Source organism: Nuphar pumila, chromosome 2 (genome assembly GCF_984573655.1).
Source record: "Nuphar pumila chromosome 2, dmNupPumi1.hap1.1, whole genome shotgun sequence".
Taxonomy (NCBI): Eukaryota; Viridiplantae; Streptophyta; class Magnoliopsida; order Nymphaeales; family Nymphaeaceae; genus Nuphar; species Nuphar pumila.
In genome coordinates, this window is record NC_143250.1 from 119730818 (window position 1) to 119755921 (window position 25104).

The 25104-nt window shown below is 36.0% G+C and overlaps 1 protein-coding gene across 1 annotated transcript; it reads right to left on the reverse strand.

Annotated features, from left to right (window-relative positions):
• Window positions 1-522: 522 nt before the first annotated feature.
• Window positions 523-25104, reverse strand: LOC149846931 (metal tolerance protein 4-like). The gene is made up of 7 exons (XM_089998213.1): window positions 24763-25104; window positions 19864-20045; window positions 6981-7179; window positions 3009-3187; window positions 2770-2920; window positions 2213-2346; window positions 523-873 (listed from the first exon to the last, which is right to left on the reverse strand). The coding sequence occupies exons 1-7, from the start codon at window positions 24971-24973 to the stop codon at window positions 694-696; spliced, it is 1236 nt and encodes a 411-aa protein (XP_089854339.1). The 5' UTR covers window positions 24974-25104; the 3' UTR covers window positions 523-693.

Sequence of the window (25104 nt, forward strand, 5' to 3'; positions counted from 1 at the left end):
ACAGTGCATACAAAACCATGATAAAGCAATATTTTCACTTGAAGACTAACAAATCCACACCTCTCTCTCTCTCATATATATATATATATATATATATATATATATATATATATATATATATATATATATATATATATATATATCCACAGCCTTTCGTCAACATCAACAAGTTCACCATAAATTTATCATGGTGCTTTATGCATTAAAGGTCAGCAATCAAGCAATTCATTCCCAATGTACATCTAATAAACATTGTCACTCTAAAAAAATAGAAAAAAATACTCATAATGGTGACAATTAACGCAGGGAATCACCATATCGTTTATCTTAGTGTCCATTAAAGAGTGGAAGTTGGTGTGTGTGTGTGTGTGTGTGTGTGTGTGTGCGCGCAAGAGAGAGAGAGAGCACCGAACTCTTCATAGGCCAGCAAGATTCAACTGAAGTGTCAGCCAACCATAATCGAATACTGTGCTGGGTCCAAGAAATCAAATTCTGGTTTGTCCAACTTCAAGAAATCAAACAGAACCATCGACGAAAGAGATTATAATGTCATTAGAAAGCAAATGTGCAACAAATTATGGAGAACGCTTCTTTACTACAAAAATTTGTCCTATATGTAAAGAGAACATCCAGTTTAAATAGTAAAACCATTTGTATACAGCGGAAAATAACACAGGATTCCTCGTCCAAGATTCAAGACTGAGTGTTTGGCAACCTACTGACAATAGAATGCTCTGGCTTATGATCACATTCAAAATCAAGGTGAACAAAAGCTCGCTCTACCTCAGGAAGATCCTCAATCTTGATCTGTAAAGATTCACCAATGGTGTGTGCTTCTTTAAGTGGCAGATCTTCTGGAAGTTCAATATCAACCTGTTAAGGAAGCATTGATGAATAAATGAATCTCCCTCCAAAATACTGATGTAAAGTGGTTGCACAATTAACTTTTCTTGGACTATAGTCAACATTATTAGAACCAATTTTGTAGAAGCATGGGAAAAAAGGAGGTCGGCCTCCAGTATTTCACAAAGTTGTAGAGAATTGCATGGACTATGCAGCATCAAGTGGTCCTAAACTGGGTCCAACGAAAGGCCTAGAATTAGAATTGGAAGTACATGATGCCAAAAAAGAGCAACATATTTTCCTTTACATGACTGACATGGTAAGCAACTTGGATCCAGGATGATTAACTCAGTTCAAGTCTCCTAAGTTCAGACCTTTTACTTCCGCACAAAGAGTTGGTCAGGAAATTAACAAAATGCCTACTTCATGAATTCATGCTTGATTTTTCAGAAAAGAGAATCGAATTCTATTGAGAGATAAAACCTAATTAACTTCTCACAAAAGACCTTTTTTCATATGAGACTCCATGAAGAATCATCACAAAGCTGTGGAGCCATATGCAACTTGTATCCCGAGAACACCAGCTACTTGGAGCTGGATTACAGTCACATTATTTATTTTTAGTTACAAACTAGAATCCTGTTGGCTCATTGATGCCACAACAAGATCAGATCAACTAGAGGGAGTATCTCCTAGCAATGTATTTAATCATGGCAGCTATAGAAAGGGTATCAATAGCAGGTCCAGTATGGGTGAACCATGACATTGACATCACTTTGCTTCTAGTTTATGCCAGCATAAGGGTGATTGTTAATAAAATAGAACCAATAGCCAAGAGAATTCATGTTGGAAGACAAATCAAAGCATGCAGACAATGAGCCTCTGTTTGGGAGCCGGTGTTGGAGAGAAGATGAGAGTGATGATGGGAGTGGAGACAGAATGGGTGATGAGACCGGAGTTGTAAATGACATCCTTGTGAAGATGTAGTTGAAAAGGGCTCATCTCCATGCCCTTCTCCACTTCCATCACCATTCCCATCTCCCAAATCCCAGCTTCCAAACACCCAAGTGGGTAGGTTGGGCAGGTGGGATTCATCAAATCCCATCTTCCCTCCAATCTGTAACTCCCAAGCAGAGCCTAAAAGAATGTCAATGATCAGGAATTTTAGGTATCTTCAGAATATTTTCACATAAAAACTATTAAACAATCAAGCACAAGAAGAAGATGGAGGAGGTGCATGTTAACTATGAGCCTATCGAGCCAAGAAAGAAGATGGAGGATGACAAGGCTAAGTACGAAATAGCACGACATCATCATCACCATTATTCACATATTTGCATCATTATTTTGTGAAAAGTTAATTGCTGACCTCTACAAAGTAAAGAACACCAAATGTGTAGGCTCGAACAGTGTCCACCCGCTTGATTTTAGGATGATGCCTTATGACAAGATACGTCAATTTCTGCAACATTTCAGGTGGAGCTGATTGTCCTACCAACGAAGCTGCATCATGATCTCCAAGGTCATTTTACATTCTAACAAGAGGCATGAAGGCATGAATTATATGTTAAAATTGATAACCTACCCAAGCATTCACAGAAAACTACAGAACAAACAAACTAAAATCAGAATCTTTTATTCATTGGACTATATTATCACAAATATCTAGATTTCAATTCTCAATCATTTCTGTTTATCTTCCAAAAGGTTGACAAATTTAAGCCTCCTTATTCAATTATAAGGACACATCAATCATGAAGTCAATACACCCACCAATGAATTCCAGTGTCCATGTGACATTGAGATGCAAGATTAATATCAGAATAAAAAATAGATGTTAAAGTTTCATCAGCCCACTGTGCCAGCACAAGAACTTAAAAGCCAAGAACCTCTATAAATTTTAATAAAATTAGACAAGCAACCAACCTGCATTTTCTATAACAATCTCAGACCAATTGGTTATAGTATAAACTGCAAGAATTATGGCTCCAACAGGATCTATCCACCAATAAAATTTATCTCCTAGGACAGCTGCAGCAAGACCTACCGTGTTCGTGACTACATCAAAATAATGATCCTGGATCATCAGATGAAAAAAAAAATTAGGATTTTGTTTGAAAAATATCTATCTCTATATAAAAACTGAGCAGCTATTTGAGCAAAACCTTTGCATAAGCTCGGACTATGTCACTTCCTGACCGCCTGCAATAAAACCAAAGACCAAGTTTCACAACAGTGGCAGTCAGCATAATTGAGTACAACCACACCAACTGAGCTGAAGTCATTTTTGATCGAGGTTTATCTTCAGCTAAATCTTCTACAGCTTGTATCAGTACCTGAAAACCTGCAAGTCAGTCAGTGCATCATAACTCTTTGAAAAAACCATGATTCACTTCTTCAAACTTAGCTTCATTTCATCCATATAATACTAGACTGGATGCTAGATGAACTGAATGACATTCACAAACATTATTTTCTGGTTCCTTTCAAGGAACCTGCATTTCATTAAGGGTCCTTTAGATCCAAACAAATTTGCTCAACTTGAGGAATAGCAAATATGAAATAACATTATGGATCTAAAACTTTTATATTTCCACTTGTTTCCTTTTTGTTTGAAAAAAAGCATTTGTTTCTTATTCAAAGCCAATAGTTTCAGATTCAAATAGAACACCATTTGAAACTTTTCTGACACACCTGGCACTTAATCACTACTGTTGTCCAAATCAAATCCTATTTGATCAAAGGATTATACCCAATCTGAAAATAATTAAAAGTTTGTGTTTCCAAGCAACCTGTTTCACAATCAAAATCAACATGATTATAGGTTAAAAGCAAAATGCTTGATCACAAGTTCAACCTCAAGCTCATCTGGCAAAAGATATTGCTAGTGTTGTGCTGTAATTCAAAAGCTACAATGGTGAAAACATGTTAGCAACAACAGGTTGGCATAAATGTGAAAGCCATTAATGTCTGGGGCATCCTTTTATTATTGTGTTTGAATTAAATTTGAGATATGTAAGTGGTCACGAGCCGTGTAGGCCAGTAGCATGTGTTGCTCCAAGGTTATTGATTTTAATTATGCATTGCAAAATTTATTTCTGAAAATTATTGGTTTTTCAAATTTAATTACACTGTTAAATTGTGAGAGGGTCAGGGCTCAAAATTGTTTTTGCATGAGGATTTGCAAAATAGTTTTTGCGTAAAGAGCTTGAAATTGTTTTGAAATGGTAAAAGAGACCAAATAGTGTAATTAATCTCTTCCTTAATGTCTCTTCTACAATGTGAAAATCTTGGATGGCGTTTATAAGGACCGTGAGGATACTAAAACTCCATGTGCAATTGTGTCCCAAAACACGATATGGTGATTCACCTCCTGACCACGGTTTTAGAGAGTTTTCAACCACTTTACTTGGAGATTGTGTTGTTGAGTCACTTGTAGCTATTGGTATACCAAGAAAGTGTCGTCAATGGTTGAAGATTTTTATTGATATCCCGGCATTAGGTGAAGATTCTTAATGTTCCGATGGAAGGTAAGGATTTCTGATATCGGTCGAGGAACAAGTGTGAAACCCAATAAATAAAATATAAATTGTGTGTTAAGCTATGGCTAAGAACCTAACTTGAACTTTGAAAATAGTGCTTGTTTTGAGCATCTGTGGGTTAAAAGAAAAGTTAAAATTAAATTTGTGTGAATTTAATAGAGACATGCATGCAAAAGCAACTCTGATAAATAACTTAATAAGTTATTCATGCATGTGCATTGAATCATGTATATTTTATTGTTCAACATTAGTTCATGCATCTATGCATATTTGACTTTACATAATATTTGATTTTGCATGATAATTGGTTGAATGCTTGAATAGTAAGATATTTGTGGTAAGTTATTACTTGTGATATTCCTCTGAAACTTATGCATGAGTTGATTTATGTTATTTTCTTGAATATTTGAATTTTTAAAGGAATTCGTATGATGACTTTGATTCTTACCCATTTTCTTAAAACTGTTTTATAGGCACAGATGCTCAGTGATGTCTTGGACTGACTAGCTGGAGATTACGAGGCTATGACATGAATTTGATATAGTGGATTTTCATGTTCTAGACCATTTGACTTATTGATTTAAATTAATAAAGTTTGATTTTATTACTTTTGTTTGATTCAATGCATGCAATGGTTTATGGTTTGGTATATTAAATCTATGATGTGCCCCGGATCCTTGGGAGTTTTTCCACAAATACTTAAAAAAAATCCACAATTTTTCACGAGTCAGTTGGGGTCGTTACAGTTTTACGTTATTGCCCTTTTAATGTATATGGATGTTGTAATTTTGTATGGGCAAATCCGTAACATCAATTATTGTAACTGTTTTCTTTATATGAAGGAGAATTGACTCACAATTTCCCTGGTTGAGGAAACATGAGATTGCAACCTCATTTTTGTCTTCTCTATTTTCTGCTAAAATAACACAAACTGCAATTTTACTTTCTCAGTTGAAACAGAAAATTGGTACTTCTTTTAGCCAACAAACCCTTATGTGGTTGTGGTGACGGTCAACATAGGCAATCATTTAATACAAGGCATGCACAAGAATTGTTGCCTACACCTTCTTCTTCCAATGAAAACTTCAATTTTAGTACAAAGAGGTTTTCTAGATGAGTTGTAATCATGCTTCACTTAACCAGTGAAAATAGCTTATATATCTCTCAGTAATCAACCATTGGACAGAAAACACCACCAAGAGAACATGCATTTATTACTTCATCCATTGCATTTATCATTTATGTTAATCAGTGTGTCCTAACCACAATTTTCATGAACATGAAGATTAAAGAGAAAACAGATGGATGCTCTAAGAGCATTTGATTTTGGCACAGCTCAAATGCTCCAAGTGACATAGGTAACTTAACAAAGATCCACCCGGACCGGTATGTCAGATAAAATGGATAAGGTAACAAATGTAATTTTTTAGTATCGAGGTTAAGATATGAAAGTCATGAGTGAAGGTTTAGACCTAGTAAGTGTTGTTCACTTGAGGGCTTCTATGCCTTAGTGCTCGAATTTGTCTTTTAACATCACAATTGTCATAATAATCACAACCTAATCTTCGAAATCTCTGATATTATTTTAATATTGCACTTACATACTAATGATCTTGAAGCTCAATGAATAAATTATAACTAGTCTATTAAGGTTAGCCACATTGTTATCATCTTGATAGGATCACTTTTAAGCTCAAAATCAACACATAACAATTATCCATAGGATAAAACTATAGTCACAGATTTCAGTTTCAGCTATATCTCACCAAAGCAATTTCTCATGATAATATAGGTTTAGTTGATAAATATAGGGAAAAAACTTGACACTTAAAATTTTAAAAAAATAATGATAACATAAATAAGAAAATAACATGTTTAGATAACAAAATACACATACTAAAGAATAAGTAAAAATATAAAAGAAAGAAGAAAACATATTTAACATAGAGAAAAGAAGTAAATAAGTAAAAGTAACTGATAATAGCATGATATTATTGTGATAATATCATGATATTATCACGAAAATATTGCAATATGTATAAATTTCTGATATTTTCAAAATATCGGAATATTTTACCTTTAACATCATTTTATGAATTTACAGCAACAATATCATGATATCTTCAAAATATCGCCGATATCTGTGACTGGATAAAACCTCTTAAGTGTTGGTATATGTATTGTCGTTTCATTTCTCTTTCTAAAAGTCTTGCAAATCTGAAATTATAGTGCACTAAATCACAGTCACATCATACATGAGTGTCTGATTGCAACAAAAAGGAAAACTTACATGAGAATACAATGGCCTCCATGCTTTTTTTCCACATAAATCAAGCATACAGGCAGTTTTTGCAGACAAAATTACCTGAAAACACCCTTTTACTTGGAAAAAAATTCCTCCCTGAAGAACAAAAGTCCAAGATCAAAAGGTCCCAGCAGCCAGTACTAAAAGATTCGTTGGACAGACCGTAATCCTTTTGGTTGCAAAAGTACAGAACACTTCTTTGAATATACATCTAACAAAAAGCTAATCATTTTTCAATAACAAAAATCAAAATAGGCCAAACAATTGTGCTTTACAGTCTGCAAACATACCAAGAGTAGCCATTACAGCAGCAAAAATGATAATTCCAACTGGTTGCAGACGCAGCTTTCCAATTGGGTACTTGTAGATGTTTATGTTCTTCATTGATAAATGTGTGAAGTAGAGAATTCCACCTGCCAACAGATCTAACAAGGAGTCCAATGTTGAAGCAGCAATAGCCAAGGATCTGCTCCTTATGATAGCATAAATCTGAATTTCATGATAAAACCTTGTTAAGTTTTCTGAGTATCTGTGTGCATGTGCATGTATGTGTGTTTGATAGCCAAGGATCTGCTCCTTATGGTAGCAAAAATCTGCTCCCTTTGTGTATGTGTGCACGTGTGTGATATCCAAGGATTTGCTCTGTTAGAAACCCGACCTTAAGGAGGGACGGTTTCTACAAATTCAGCCTCGGGAAGGCTTTGGCGCAGAGAAAAAACGAGGAATAAAGAAATCTATTCTCAATCTGGCTAGGCTCTGCGTCAGATAGGGCCAACAACAGGGCAAAGGGAGAATATTGATCCCTGGGTGGACTGCTGCTAAGGAAGACATGGAAGAGGAAAGGGGGGAAAGGTGTTCCCTCTAGGACTATGGTTAACAAAAAATGAATCAATCTACTAATTTCATTCATAATTAATCAAGAATAATAACACTAATTTATAGTCTACCAAAGAGTTCTAAAAGAAATAAAAGACCAATCCTAAAACGAATAAAAGACCAAGATTTTAAAGGGAACTAGAAATCTAAAAGGGAGGGCCAACCTCCCGTCCCTATCTGATCGAGATTCTTGAACAAATCTGAATCTTGTGGATCCTAAAATCTTCTTTTGGACGGATCTGAGATGGTGCATGCTGAAACTGACTGGTTGAATACATCGGATAAGCAATGTCTAGTCTTGTAATGGATAAGTATGTCAAGGATCCAATCAGTTGCTGGTATGGAGTTGGATCTTCAAGAGAAGTTTCATCTTCTAATCTTAATTTTGCATTTACAATTTCAGAGTGTCAACATTCTTATTATCAGAAATTCCAGATTTGGCAATAATATCTATAATCAACTTCATTTAAGACAAGATATATCCTCTAAGTGAGTAAGCTACTTTGAAACCTAGGAAATATCTTAGAAAACCAATGTCAGACATATCAAAATGTTTTTTAAGAATATTTTTAATTTCACCAATTTTCTTTTTGGCACTCCCTATAATAATCATATCATAATCATATAATAGAAGAATAACAATGTCAATATTGTATCTTTGATAAAAAGAACATTGTCAGTATAACAAGATTTATAACCTAAGTTTAACATAACATTGTTAAACTTATCATACCAAACTTTGGAGGGCTTGCGTGAGCCCATACAAAGTTTTTCTTTACCAAAGAACTTTTTCTCTCTCGATCTCAAGACCAAAAGGAGGATCCATGTACACTTTCTCATTTAGATCACCAATCAAAAAGGCATTTTTGACATCAAGTTGGTAAATAGGTCACTTTCTAATGGATGTTAAGGCAATGAGAGTTCTAACACTAATTATACGAGCCATGAGAGCAAAGGTCTCCTCGTAATCTATCTCATACTCTTGGAAATAACCTTTAGCCACGAGTCTAGCCTTATATCTTTCTAAAGATTTATCCCTTTTTGTTTTGACTTTATAAACCACATACAACCGATGGTCTTTTTCCCTACGGGTAATGGTTGGATTTCACAAGTTTTGGCCTTCTTGAGGGCTCCTAGTTCTAGATTCATGGCGTCAATCCATTCTAGATTCATGGCGTCAATCCATTCAAGATTTTTTTTAGCCTCATTTTAGGTTGAAGGTTCATAAAATGACTGGATAGACATAAAGCAAGTTCTATATCTAGTGGAAAAAGTCTCATAGGACACAAACTTTTCAGGAAGTCTAAAGGTTCTACGGGATTTCCTAATACTATTTTCTTAGATTTTGGTTTTGTGAGTACCTATCAAGTGCACATAGAGGATTTTCAATAGTTCTTCTAGAATAAGTTTGAATATCACGATTCTGGGTATCCTCCATGGGAACACCAGAGTCATCAATATGCATATCATCATGATCATCATCAACATGTATAATTTCATCTAAAGTGTTCTTAGGCAATAAGTCAAATAAAAAGGAATACTCAAAATCATTCTTAGGCTTATCAAAATCAAAACCATTTTCATTCTCAAGAAAATTCACTGCATTGCACGATATGCATTGTATACCATTTCCATTTCCTTTATCATTTGCTGTCCATGAAAGAAATTTGACTGCTATGTTATTTACATTTATTTGCTGGCCATGGAAGAAACTGACACCAAGATCAACAAGTATTCTCATAAAAAAGTGTCAATGAAAGTCACAGTGCAGTGTTGATCTTTCCCATGAATGTGTCCAAGGAAGTGTTTGTTTTTTATTCATATTCAAAGGTATTTTAGTTGTTTGCTCTAAGAGTATGTTGATAATTTTTTGTTATTCTTCACTTTGTATTGTGAGGGTTGTGGATTCATGTTGGTATATTGAACCCCCAATAGAACAAATAATGTTATGACCCTAATTTATCTCAATTCGTTTTAATCCACCATGTCATAAGACCTATCATGGGTGATAACCTATGTCACATGTATAATTTGTCATTTTTCGTATCATAGCATCTATACCCATTTTGGTTATTAGCATAACTAAGAAACACATATTCTATGGCTTTAGGGGATAATTTATTTCTTTTTTCAATAAGTACAAAACATTTACATCCAAAAAATTTTAATCTACTTAAATATAGAGAAGTTTGATAAAGTTTTTTAATTAGAGACACGTTTTATAAAGAGGATGAGGGCATTCGGTTGATAAGATATACTGCAGTTCTGCCCAAAATCTTTTTGAAATATTTTTTGAAATAAGCAAAATTCTCGTGGTTTCAATGATATGACGGTGTTTTCTCTTAGTTAATCCATTTTATTGAAGGGTATTTGAGCAAGATCTTTAATGTGAAATCTCACATTCTTTCAACTAATTTTTTAAAACAAATACCCCCACCCCCACCCCCGAGTCCGATCGAAAAATAACAATATTAGTTTGAAATTGATTTTGCATAATTTTGTGAAATTCTTTGAAGCATGAGATTATATCGGATTTTTGCCAAAGGCAATAAATCAAAGTATACCTAGTATAATCATCAATGAATATAACATAATACGAAAGCCCTCCTTTTGACATGACTGAAATTGGTCCCCATACATTTGAATCCACAGGTTCAAAGAGTTTGATAGAGATAAAAGTTCTAGAGTCAAAAGGAAATTTCTTTATTTTTTCAAGAATACGGTAATTACATTTGAACTCTTTAATACAAGAGTCTTTTAAAAGAGAAAAAAGTGTCAATTTAGATACATTAGAATGGCCTAATCTTTGATGCCACAAAAAAATAATTTTTTTCTTAACAAAATTATAAAATGATTCTTTAGGAATATGAAGAAAATCCATGTAGTAGAGATTTTTACTCCTATGGCCTTCCCCAATCAGCTTCTCCGACTGGCGATCCTGCACCCAACATCTTTTTGATGAGAAGGAGACTTCATACCCATAATATGAAATTTGCGAAACTAAAAACAAATTTAGATTGAGTTTTGGAAGAACTCTAACTTTAAGAACTTGATTTTTTTTTGAAATGTTTGTGAATGTTTCAATACTTTTTATTTCTAATTTGGTTCTATCGGCCATGGAAACACAAAAATTATAAAGATATTTTGTGTATTCAGATAAGAGGGATTCTAACTGAGTTGTGTGAAAGGAGACACCGGAATCAAGAATCAAAGAGAGCGTACCTGGAGGAGAAAAGGAGGATATGGCAGCATCAGAAGTAGAAGTAGATGTGGAGGATTGTCTTGAGGAATAATTGTAATGTTTTCATTAGATGATGAATAGAATCCTTAAGGTCCCCTTTTTTCATAATAGCTTCATCACCCTTTTTAGGTGTCTCTTTAACGGTTGCTACCTTATTTTTGAGCTTAACACACTCTGGTTTGATGTGTCCCGACTCCTAGCAAAAGTGACAAATAATTCTCCTTTCTCCTCCATTGTTATTTTTCAAAAAATGAGGGGGTTTATACGCTTTAACATTTTTATCGCATCTTAACACAGCGAGAACTTCTTCACTTCCTTTAGTCATGCCAAGTCGAGCCTCGGCTTGGTACACATCTCCAAGAGCATCATCAATAGAGTTGGCGTTGGTCCTATGTAAGATTTTGGACCTAACTTGTTCAAACTTGGATCTCAACCCAAATTCTCCTCTAATCATTCCAAGACGAGTTTCTTATTGGCATATTTTGACAAGAGCCTCAATTATAGGCATTAAGGAGGATCTATGTGTTAAATTATGTACATAATCATATAATGTAATATATATATTTTTTATATATATATGGTAATACATATACATATATTAATATATATGTATATGTATCTACTCAAATATATATATAAAATATATATTTCTATTTGTTTAGTCATAAGGGTAATTTAGTCTTTTCCTCTATTTTTGCGCACATTCACTTTATGGATGTGATTGTAATTATTTTTATTTTCTTTCTTTTTTGTTTTTTTATTTCTTTTGTAAGTGTACCAAAAGGTACCTTGGGGGGGCCCACCAACATAGACGTTGGGCCCTCTCCAACGGTCACATTTGTGACCGTTGGAGGGGCTCCAACGTCTATGGGTGGAGCCCCTCCAAGGCCCCTCTTGTGGTGTTATAAATAGGGGTTCTCCCCTTTGTATTTTCTCATGGCTTTGAGTCAAAGCCCAAGTTCTCAATAAATTGATTCCATTGTTTTTATGCCTTTGTGCATTTGTGAGTTATTTGTGGGTTGTGCTTTTTGTGCACAAGTGTTCTAAAGTGTTCTTATTGTGCTTTCGTGGTGGGTTCAATATCAAGAATATTAAGGTCTTGATATTAGTATCTTGTTGGAGATACTTTTACATGGTATCAGAGCCTCGTTGGAAGAAAGAAGATCGTGTATCTCGGCTCTTGTGAAGCACCTCGAAAATCGTGCCCTCAAGCTAGTGAAGTTTTTGAGTAAAGCATTTGCTCCGGGCAATATTTTAGAAGCAACTTTTGTCAAGAGAAGGTTGAAAATCCGTTAAGGTACGCTTTATTTTCCATCTTCTCCTCTCCATAATGGGTGAAAAAGACTCCCACTTCTCCCTTGGTTTTAAACTTAGTGGTTCGAACTACCATGTTTGGGCCGGCAACATGGAAGCCCATATCAAAGGGAAAGGTCTTTGGGGTTATGTTCAAGGTTCCATATCGGAACCCGAACCCAAGCTTTCCATTATAGAGAAAGGAGAAATTAAAATTCTTGAAGGAGAAGATAGACAAAAGGCCTTAGAAGAATATTCCAAAAAGCATGATGAGTGGGAAATGAAGAACTTCAAAATATTGTCTTAGATTTTTTCGTCCGTAGAAACCAAGATCAATGCAAACATCATCAAGTTTAAAAGGGCCTCCGAAGCTTGGTTATACCTTAAAAAAATGTATACGTCAAGGGACTTGTCTCACAAATACTACCTCCAAAAGAAAGCCTTGACTCTCCAACAAAATGATTTATCTATTCGGGAATATTTTGTCGAATTATCTTCTATTTGGGACGAGCTTGCCATGCTCGAACAAAAATGGAGCGGAGAAGCTATTGAATTAAGGCACAAGCAACTAGAGGAAGATCGTTTCTTCAACTTCCTAAATGGTCTTAGACCCGAATTTGAGCAAATTCGGTCCTCCCTTCTATCGGCTTTTACCTCCCCATCTATTGAAGATGTCATCACCAAGCTAAGTGGTGAAGAAACTCGTATGGGGATTAGTAAAAATAACCCAAGCATTCTTGCTACACCTTCTCAAAATGACTATGAAGTGGTCAATGCCGTGTCAAGACCCGGTAATAATTTGAAGACCTACAAACCGCCCCATTTCAAAAATCAAGGGCAAAATGATCGATATGGCAAGAGAGATTATAGCAAATTAACTTGTCATTTTTGTAAAGAACCGGGACATATCAAACCCAATTGTCCCAAATGGAAGAAATTCCTCGCCGCGGCTTTAGCATCCCAATCGGAGGAACGGCCTTCAACATCAAATGAACCTCTTTCGCTTCATCAAATTATGGATGCTCTTCAACCTCTTCTCAAAGGAGGCACTTCTGGAGCCGCTATGTCATCTTCTTCCTCTCTTGGTAAGACATCTTGGCTACTTGATTCTGGTGCTTCATTTCATATGACTCCAAGTCATTGTTTTCTTTCTAATTATTCTGAAAATCGCCTTCCATCTTTTGTCTCAACCGCGGATGGAACCCCTCTTGAAATTAAAGGAATGGACAATTTTGAAAAACAAGACTTCTTTATCCCAAAAATTCGTCTTATTCCAAAACTAAACTTAAATTTACTTTCCGTTTCTCAACTCTCGGACTATGGTTGCGATATAAAATTCTCTTCTAATAAATGTTGGATACAGGATCGCCAGACCGGGAAATTGATTGGGGAAGGCTCTAGGAGAGGAGACCTCGACTATGTTGATTTTCTTAAAATTCCCAAGAATCAATTTTGTAATGTTGCTCAAAACAAAGATATTCATGTATGGCATAAGAGATTGGGTCATCCCAACATTGTTAAAATCTCTTATTTGCCTTTTATTAAGCATCTTTGTAATGAAAATTTTGTTTGTAATGAATGTATTCTTGGAAAAATGAGAAGACTTCCTTTTCCTCAAAGATCCATGTTTACAACAAAACCTTTTGAAATCATTCACTCCGATGTATGGGGTCCAGCTCCGGTGATATCCAAGGGAGGTTTTTCTTACTATGTTATCTTTGTGGATGATTTCACTAGGTTTAGTTGGATATATTTTCTTAAACATAAATATGAAGTTTTTTCAACCTTTAAAACATTTCATATGATGATTTTAAATCAATTCAATGGAAATTTTAAAATTTTTAGAACCGATTCGGGTGGCGAATACCTTTCCAATGAATTTAAAAGCTATCTTGAAAACTACGGAATTCTCCATCAAAAGTCTTGTCCCAAAACCCCCCAACAAAATGGGTTGGCTGAACGGAAACATAGGCATATTATTGAAACCACACGAACTTTGCTCATCTCTCAAAATATACCGAAAAAACTTTGGGCGGAGGCCGCTCTTGCTTCTGTCTATCTCATAAATAGACTTCCATCTAAAAACTTGAACAAGATTTCCCCGTTTAAAAAATTATACGAAAAAGAACCTGATTATAGCAGGTTAAGGGTTTTTGGATGTAAATGTTTTGTCCTTACTGATAAAAATGACAAACTCTCCCCTAAGGCCATTCCTTGTGCCTTTCTTGGTTACTCGGAAACTCATAAAGGTTTTCGCTGTTATGATGTTAAGAGTGATAAACTTTATGTTTCCAGAAATGTAAGCTTATTGGAAAATATTAGTGGTTTCGAAAAACTTGAAACTAATGACGAGAATATAGACTATTCTTTTCTGTTTGATTTATTAACTGAAGATGATGATACTAGCGATGATGAAACAAATCAAAATGACGAAACTCATTCTGATCAACCCATTAATGAAGAACCACATAGAGATCCTATAACCTACTCTCATAGAGATAGGAGTACTTTTAGAAGTGCCCTCGAAAGATATGATAGTGAGTCTACCCCTTCAAGTGAAAGAAATCTTCGTAGGACCGAAAGATCAAGAAAACCACCATATAGGTTCATCTCATATGAGTCTTTTTCACCAAAATATAGAGCCTGTCTAAGCGCCATTCACTCGTACATAGAACCTAGGGATTTCGAGGAAGCACGAAAATACCCGGAATGGATAATTGCTATGAATAATGAACTTGAAGCCCTAAAAGAAAGCAAAAACCTGGGAGTTTCAAGACCTTCCTAAAGATAAGAAAGCAATAGGGTGTAGATGGGTATTTAAAGTCAAAACTAAGAGTGATGGGTCTCTTGAGAGATATAAGGCCCGCTTAGTTGCAAAAGGATATGGTCAAAAATATGGGATTGATTATGAGGAGACTTTTGCCCCCGTTGCTCGGATGGTCACCGTCCGATGTCTTATAACCGTTGCTTCAATAAATAAATGGAACATCTATCAGATGGATGTTAAGAATGCGTTTTTAAACGGAGATCTAAACGAAGAAGTATATATGGATGCTCCTCCTGGAATGGAGTATCCTAAAGGGAAAGTGCTTCGTCTTCGGAAAGCACTTTATGGTTTAAAACAAGCTCCCAAAGCTTGGTATGATAGGTTTAACTCCGTGATGTTAGATAATGGTTTTTCATCATGCTTTACTGATACTGCTTTGTTTGTTAGAAAGTCTAATGCAGGAATTGTTATTCTGTTGCTATATGTGGATGACATGCTTATTACTGGGAGTGATTCTAAAGGGATTAAAAGCATAAAATCCATTTTAAAGGATAAGTTTGAAATGTCTGACTTGGGTTTCTTAACTTATTTTTTGGGTATTGAGGTTGCATACTCTCATAGAGGGTATTTTTTGTCTCAAACTAAGCTTGCATCTGAGATTATTGACAGGTCAGGTATTACAGATGATAAAGTTTGTGAAACTCCTGCTATAGTAGGAGCAAAAATGAAAATTGATGATGGTGTTCCTCTCTCCGATCCTACTCCCTACAGGCAACTAGTAGGCTCGTTGATGTATCTAAGTATCACCAGACCAGATATCTCACATGCGGTGCATACGGCAAGTCAATTTCAGCATGCACCAACTTCTGTTCACATGGGTGCTATCTTCCGTGTCGTGAGATACCTAAAGCACACTATTAATAAGGGAGTTTTTCTGTCTTCCTCTTCTGAGTTAAAATTAATTGCTTATACTGACTCTGATTGGGGAGGAGACCCAAATAACCGTCACTCCACCACTGGTTTTTGTGTATTTTTAGGAGACTCATTGATCTCATGGAGATGCAAGAAGCAGCAAAAGGTATCTCTATCATCAACTGAAGCTGAATATCGTGCCATGGCGACTACTACCATGGAAATTGTTTGGATTCATCAATTGCTGGAAGATATGGGAATCAAAATTGAAGGGCCTACCAAGCTTTGCTGTGACAACAAAAGTGCGATTTATATTGCTAAAAATCACACTTTTCATGAGCGGACCAAACATATAGAGATGGACTGTCACTATGTTCGGGAGGCGTATCTCCACGGAATCATTGACCTTCCATATGTCACGTCCGAGTATCAGTTGGCGGATTTCTTCACTAAAGCCTTGTGTGCTCCGCGCTTCAACTTCCTTCTTAGCAAACTCTCAGTCATCCTGCCCTAAGTTTGAGGGGGGGTGTTAAATTATGTACATAATCATATAATGTAATATATATATATTTTATATATATATGGTAATACATATACATATATTAATATATATGTATATGTATCTACTCAAATATATATATAAAATATATATTTCTATTTGTTTAGTCATAAGGGTAGTTTAGTCTTTTCCTCTATTTTTGCGCACATTCACTTTATGGATGTGATTGTAATTATTTTTATTTTCTTTCTTTTTTGTTTTTTTATTTCTTTTGTAAGTGTACCAAAAGGTACCTTGGGGGGGCCCACCAACATAGACGTTGGGCCCTCTCCAACGGTCACATTTGTGACCGTTGGAGGGGCTCCAACGTCTATGGGTGGAGCCCCTCCAAGGCCCCTCTTGTGGTGTTATAAATAGGGGTTCTCCCCTTTGTATTTTCTCATGGCTTTGAGTCAAAGCCCAAGTTCTCAATAAATTGATTCCATTGTTTTTATGCCTTTGTGCATTTGTGAGTTATTTGTGGGTTGTGCTTTTTGTGCACAAGTGTTCTAAAGTGTTCTTATTGTGCTTTCGTGGTGGGTTCAATATCAAGAATATTAAGGTCTTGATATTAGTATCTTGTTGGAGATACTTTTACACTATGAAGAAGGAAGGATCTAACTTGTTCGAACTCCGGTCGTAGACCACACAAAAATTGGAAGAGGTGTTCTTTCTCTATTTATTCTCACCTAAGTTCTATGTCTGCGACGACTTCCAACTTAGATTCAAGGAGTGCTAATTCATCCCACAAAGGGAATAAAACACTAAAATAATCTCGGACACTCATGTCCCATTATTTAGTAGGCTTAAGCTTCTTTTGCAAGAAATATTGTCATGCAAGATCTTTTTAAGTATATATACCCTTCAACATGCCTCATTTGTCTTTCTAAACTTGGCAATGTTGGCACATATCTTAATTTTCACATTCTTGATGAACCATGTTAAGATTTTAGCATGGTTATTTTCCCAATCTTGTATCTTCATTTGATATTCATATATAGCTTTGATTCAGTCTTATCCTTCAATAGCCTTTTCTTGGTCTCCTTCAATCTTGGGGAGCTTTAGTTGAGGCTCGAGAGTAGTCCACTCGCATACCCCCAAAGCTTCTTCTCAGTGTTATCAAAAAATGCGCCTTGAGGCACAAAAGGCACGCCTCGCCTTAAGGTGCGGCCCTCTATGCCTCAAGGCGCAAGCCTGAGGCGCAAAAAAAAATTTATAACAAGATTTTTGAGAGATAATCAACAAAGTTTTTGTAGGTTAATCTCATATATTTTTCAGTTATTTCAGTTATGTAATAAGTTTCTTAGTATATTACTATATTTTAACTTTTGTTGGTTAATCTCGTATATTTTTCAGTTATTTCAGTCATGTAATTAGTTTCTTAATATATTTTAACTTTTGTTGGTTAATCTCATATATTTCAGTTATGTAATCAGTTTTTTAGTTACTTTTATATGTTAATCTCAGATTTTTTAGAATAATCTCATATATTTTAACTTTTGTAGGTTAATATCATATATTTTTCAGTTATTTCAGTTATGTAATCAGTTTCTTAGTATATTTTAACTTTTGGTGGTTAATCTCATATATTTTCCAGTTATGTAATCAGTTTTCAGTTACTTTTATATGTTAATCTCACATTTTTTAGAATAATCTCATATATTTTAACTTTTGTAGGCTAATCTTATATATTTTCCAGTTATTTCAGTTATGTAATCAGTTTCTTAGTATATTTTAACTTTTGGTGGTTAATCTCATATATTGCCAGCTATGTCACAAGGGTGCGGGTGCGGGTGCGGGTGCGGGTGCGGGTGCGGGGATTCGGCACTTCCAAAAAACCCGGGTGCAGGGTGCGGCAGGGGCAAAAATGTAAAAAAAATATATATATATATATATATATATATATATATATATATATATATATATATATATAAGGGGATCGGGGTTTTTCTGTTGTCAGCAGCTGACAGCAGGTGTCTGTCAGCCCTGACATGCAGATTTTTTTTAAAGACAGACAGCAGCTGCCTGTCAGCCCTGACAGACAGGGCCCTGACAACAGATTTTTTTTAAAAAAAAATTCAAATTCGCAGCCCATTTCACAGGGCAATTTTTTTTTTTTAAAAAAAATCCAAAAAACAAATGGACCTAAATGATCCTGGGTGCGGTCAACGCACCCAGGATCGGGTTGACCGCACCCGGTGCCGCACCCGGTGCCGCACCCGCGTCGAGTCGCGTCGACGCGGGTGCGGCACCCTGCTAGCCGAATCCCTGTGACATAGATTGCCAGTTGTGTAATCAGTTTTTTAGTTACTTTTATATGTTAATCTCATATTTTTTAGAATAATCTCATATATTTTAACTTTTGTTGATTAATCTCATATATTTTTCAGTTATGTAATCGGTTTCTTAGTATATTTTATCTTTTGTTGGTTAATCTCATATATTTTCCAGTTATGTAATCATTGTTTTAGTTACTTTTATATGTTAATCTCATATTTTTTAACTTTTGTAGGTTAATCTCATATATTTTCCAGTTATTTTAGTTATGTAATCAGTTTATTAGTATATTTTAACTTTTTTGGTTAATCTCATATACTTTTCAGTTATATAATCAGCTTTTAGTTACTTTATATGTTAATCTCATATTTTTTAGTACTTATTTGATATTTTCTATTTCTTATTGGTTGTTATTTCATCAATAAAGCATTTCTTTATTTATTTGTATTTTTAGATATTTTTTTATAATTTTTTAAAAGTTTTCAAAAAAAAATTGAGGCTTACGCTTTACGCCTCGCCTCGGTTTTTGGTGGAGCGCCTCGCTACGCCTCAACGCTTTTCACAACACTGCTTCTTCCCCTTGAGGTGGTTCTCCATTGCGATGGACCACATCATATAGACATTTTTATTAAGTTTGAAAGAGAACTCAATCTTGGCATCTTGCTCTATGACGAAGGTGAAGAGAAAAAGAGAGAGAGAGAGGGAGGAAAAGGGTCACGAGCACACCGACCATGATCACTAGGAGCACATGTTCCCTTGATCACCACGAGCAACACGTTCCAAGGTCCAAAAACCCAAGTGGCTCTGATACCATGTAATGAAACAAGTGAAAATACAAGAAACAATGTGCACAACCATAAATACAAGTCCACTAAGGGACAATACAGAAGCCAAAGCAAATACAATAGCACAAGAGTGCATACGAAGGCCACAAGAGAGCACAACAATGTAAAATAAATATTTATTCACTAAAAATCCTTAGCAAAAGCATTTAGGAAAAGAGGGGGCAAACAACCCCTATTTATACACATAATGGGCCTTGGGGAGCTCCCAATAGAGTCGTTGGGAGCTATGGTTTTTTGACCATAGAGCCCTTACACAAAAAAGAAAGTACAAAAAAACAGAAAATAAAAAAGAAAAAGACAAATTTGTCCCTAATGTCAGATCCTATTACATGTGTAGAATGGCCAGAATGGCCTGATGGGCATTTCCTATTACATCAATATATACATTTATATATGATTACAACAAATCATATTTTAACATTACCTTTAGTGCCAGCAAGATGATGTTAGCAATGTTTGATATCCTGATTGCAAAGTCTTGTTGTGCTTCCTCTCTTTGTTCTTGATCCTCATCAATGCCACCAATGCTATTTGATGCAAGTAATGAATCGACTTCTTCAAATGATCTTAAGGTAGCAAATTGTCGCTCATAGTATTCTTTCTCACCTGACCAGAAATGGAATTTAAACATATTGCAGAATTCATAGATTGATCATACTTAAAGAAGAAGCCTTATCATATACAAATTGCACTTAAAAATGTCCAATGATATTGTACAGTTTAATTGCAATTAAAATATTTGTATAACATGGTCTATGCACACAACAATTGCTCTAATGTAAAATGCATATGTATGGAACAAATTGACACTTATTATCATGTCAATGGAGGTAATAAAGCATTCACCAACAGAAAAATAAAATCCTATTCAATAGTGAACATGAACTTTAAATCCTCAATGGCTTTTTACAGCTTCCTGCTGCTATCAGAAAAGTTATAACAGAAAATTACATTACCAATAAGAACATATTGCCTGCAATCCCATGCATATAACACGAGTCGCTATGCATTGCCATTTTAACTAATCAGGTAAAATGTACCATCTACTGGTCCTTGACCATCATTATCAAGAAAGCCAAATTTTTTGAAATGGGAAGAACTTAAAGACAAAAACAAATACTTCATTACTAATGCAGGTCTTGACCAACAATTATATGAATGATAACCATAACAATTATGTTAGACAAAACTTGATTTAACATGTCCTTTACATTGGAAACAGGTAGGAAACGATCAAACAGACAGGCACGTATAAATGCATTACCATCAACCTTCTAGAACAAATAGCTAATTGTTTAATTTATTTTGGAATGTGGTATTCTTTCAAGTAGGCCCATGTGGACTTTCAGAAAAATCATAGTGAGCAAATGTAAACTAATGAAGGATGAGATACGTTGGCATACCCTATGGCTTGACTCAACCAAACTGAAAATATTAATTTGTAACTCTACCACACACACACACACACACACACAACACATACGCACAAACACACAAATATCTTCAGTGCTCCTTTTTCCAGTCATTTTAGCCCGAATATCACACAGGAAAAGGGTAACAAGGTGCAGATGGCCCTTCCCTAATCAAACCCATTACCACAAATGCCAGTTTTCTAGTAAAGATGAACCACTATTAGGGCTGCAAACAGACCAGGCAAGGCTGCAGTTTAGGTTGGTCTGGATCTGTATCTATCATAACAGGAACTCTTGTTAGACATATGCAAGCTATAGTAACCCCTACTGGATTCAGGTCAAATCAACTGTAAGCTATTACAATCCAAAGAAGATGATCTAGTACTGGAGTTACCAGGTTCATCCTATCTGTTCATATAAAAAATGTAATCTATTTTATGTCACAGATAAATCATTTAACATGAAAATTCCGTGCCAACACGCCACGACACTCAGACACGCTAGGACAATTCATGGACAATCAAACCAGTGGCGGATACAATTAACATTGTGTTATAACTTTATCTATTCCCATTTATGATCTCAATTACTTATTTGTATTCACTTGTGTTCTTTCCAAGGTTGTTAAATGCGATGAGGCGAAGCGAGGCGTTGAGCCTGCGCTTCGCCTTTGAGGCGTACGCCTCAGGTACTGAGGCGTACGCCTCTCACAACTGGAATGGAAGTGAAGCGGTGGGAGGGGAGGCAGTAAGAGAAGGACCACCCGCCCAGCTGGTACGGAAGCGAGGGATATGCCGGTCGTCCGGTGGTCGGAGAAGACTGAGCAGCAGCTGCAGCACAGCAACTCCAGTGGTCGGTGGTCACAACTGGTCGGAGGTTGATGAGGGGCGCATCACAGCAACGCCTCAGTACCTTGAGCGTGCGCCTCGCCTCTGAGGCGTACGCTTCAGGTACTGAGGCGTACGCCTCTCACAACACTGGTTCTTTCTCTTAAAAACTGTTATTAATTACATTACATTTCAACTTTAACTTAGTTTTATGATTTAGTATTTATAATTATAGTGATTCAGATTGCCATTCAAGAGTTTGCACTTGAGATGGTATTCACGTTTTATTGTTTTTGCATCTGTATCCACACAATATAGATTCTACTACTATCAAACTTTTAAATTTGGGTTATGGTCCATAATGCCAATGCTAGTCTCAGTCTGAGAGTTGAATCCAACCAATTTGGCCCCATAACCTCATTCAATCCACCCATCCCATGATCTCCATCGACCAGTGGCCTGATTCAGCCAGACTTGGCTCCAACCAGGGGTAAAATTGTTGGCTGCAAGCGGTGCACAAAACTAAAACTGAAATCAATGGATGTGACAAGTGCTCCAAATACACGCAAGGGCATGGATTCGTTTTTCATTTGTGAACATAGGCAACACAGATTTCTCTGGCATTTACAACTTTGATGTGAAAACAAAAAAGTTTAATATGGATGAAATAAGGGGCATCCATCAGAATACTTGAGAAAATGAGAGGAAATGCTACTAAACCTTGGCCATCTGTTTATTAACAACATTTATAACCTAAAAACATTTAGACAAAATCAAAAAAAAAAAGTAAAGAATGACTTTTATACAGAAACATGCTGCTGTTTATTGCAGCATGTAAAGTGGAGGAAGATCAGGATATACTAGGATCATGTGAAATAACCTCTTGCAATCCTCCCAATGCAGTTACTAAAGAGGAAAAGGATTAGGATACTATGCGTCCATCTTATTCCTGAGGATACAAAACGGATTTTTTGTTGCAAGTCATTATTTATTATTCTGATTTTTGGCTTTTTCTCAGCTAGTCCCTATAAACATACTCCTGTTCCATATGGACACTTCACTGGGCATGTGTGTCTCATGTCAACGTGATGCAGTACCTAACACAACATTGGACACACCAAGAACACTTCACTGAGCAAGTATCTCATATTGAGATGATGCAGTACCTGACACAACACTGGACACACAAGACACTTCAGAGACACAGTCAGACCAATATGACCTGGTCAACACTGTGCCCTTAACTTCATATATTTCTTTTTATGATCTCAACTGTTCATTTTGCATTTAGTTGTGTGATTTTTCTTTTAAAAATTGTCATTCTTATCTGTACATAGCTCCCATGTGGTGCCAAGCTTGTCAATGTTGTCTCCATGTGACAAATACTTCCCTTTTTATGGGGCATGCATTTGCATAATGCCAAATGTCATTCATTATTACATCCAACATGGATGCTGCACTAAGTATGTATCCAAGCTTCAAAGATTGGTGTGCATGTGCGTGTTAACACATTTCAGCCAAAGCTCAATAGTATGTTTCCTCTTTATTTACTGATGATAATATAGTATAAACACATTTTCATTTAAGTAGACATGCTTATTAATAGGAATTGTCCCGCTCATTGTGTGTGTGTAACTGCAAGACACAAAACCATTGACACAATAGTTCATTAACACATTTTTGTGAAAGCTCAATAGAATGTTTCCTCTTTATTTACTGTTGATAACATAGTATAAACACATTTCATTTAAGTAGACAAGATTATCAATAGGAATTATCCCACTCATTAAAACACATGTGCACAGACACACACAGACATGCTAAGTGAACTGTTTGTGTAACATAGCTTGGCCAATGGCAATGCACTTAATTTCCCTGATACTTTCCATTTATAAGTTTAGAAAAGAACGTCAACTGAAAGGTGATGGAAGGATCAGTGGGATGTTCAATGCAGCAATGGAGACAAAATGGTTCACAGACATCGTTCCCTGAATTTTTGCCCTCTATGATTACAAGTTCCTTGGTACCAACACAGTGTGTATGTAGATGTAGAAAGATTTTCTCAAAATTGTTAGGTAGATGACTCTAATTGTTTAATATAAGATAAAAAGAAGGGAGAAAAACAGAGCTATTAACAAGTTGAGGCTCCATAGGCCCAAAGCACAAGCTTGTTACTTAAAAATCTCCATAATGGCCTGGGTGTCGCCATAAAAAAAACATAAAACAACTGAAACAAGATCTTAAACAAATAGCAACTTCGGCAGAAGATGGTCAAATTTCCATGGCATCAGTTCCAATTACTTGCTGAAAGCAAGTAAATTTACAGAACTGAAGAGCTACAACCTATTTTCACTTACAGAGTTCATCTTTCCCTCTCTGTCACAAATTCAATCACACACTGCACACATGTGGGACCACCATTCCGTACCAACATCTCTTTCAAGGATATCTGGACAAAAATCGCGTGCAACGGCAAACAATTCCACAGTCATGCACGCGAATTTTAAACCAGAAATCCCAATATGATTCGGTCCTATCAATACTTCTTTGTTCAAAAAAGCAACACCTTACGCTGCTTATTACGATGGGAAAAGGAAAACAAGAAAAACCGAAGTACAAGAATCTGGGGTTTGCAGGAACAGATTAGGCAAATCACGAACTCCTGAATCAGTGAATTTGAGTCCGATGCAGATCAGAAACCAAAAAAAAAAAAAATCTTCAGTTTTCCTCTTCTGAAATTCTCTCAGTTACAGAACCAAACATGAATCGTAACGAATATTCCTCCACAAAGCGCGCGGTGAACCCAACAAAAGCATTTCACTCCATAACGCCCATCATGCACACCCCAACACACTTCCACCAGCATCCCCCCACAAATCTCCCCAGACACAAAGCCTGAACGAATAATAATTCTTTATACGAAATTGCCATTTTCTAGCAAAAGAAACCCACAAACGCAAAAAGGAGCAAGAACCCAACAAAAGAAAAAGATTGATTCTATACGATCCGTTGACATCACATGCAACCTCAGGAAAAAGAAACAGAGGCCTAGACGACGCAAAACAATTCAAAACCAAAGCTCACCTTTGATCAGACCCCCAGTCCTCGATAAATCAATGTGAAACGGCTGTTCCGGATCTAGAGCGCACCTCACCTTCTCCGGCAACTTCTTGATAAACTCCCTCCTCATGGAATTCAAAGAATTCCTACGACTGGACCGGTTCTTGCCATGAGAGTCACCCAAAACACTTCCAGATTCGCACCCACCAATCAATGGTGTTCTTGATTCTTCCATTCTCAAACACCACAAGCAAAAAAAAAAGGAAAATCCTCAACGGCAATCCTTTTCTGTTATCCTTCGTTTATCAACTACAAGATATGGCCTCCTCCTGCCGAACACGACGGGCTGCGATGAGAGGAGAGGTG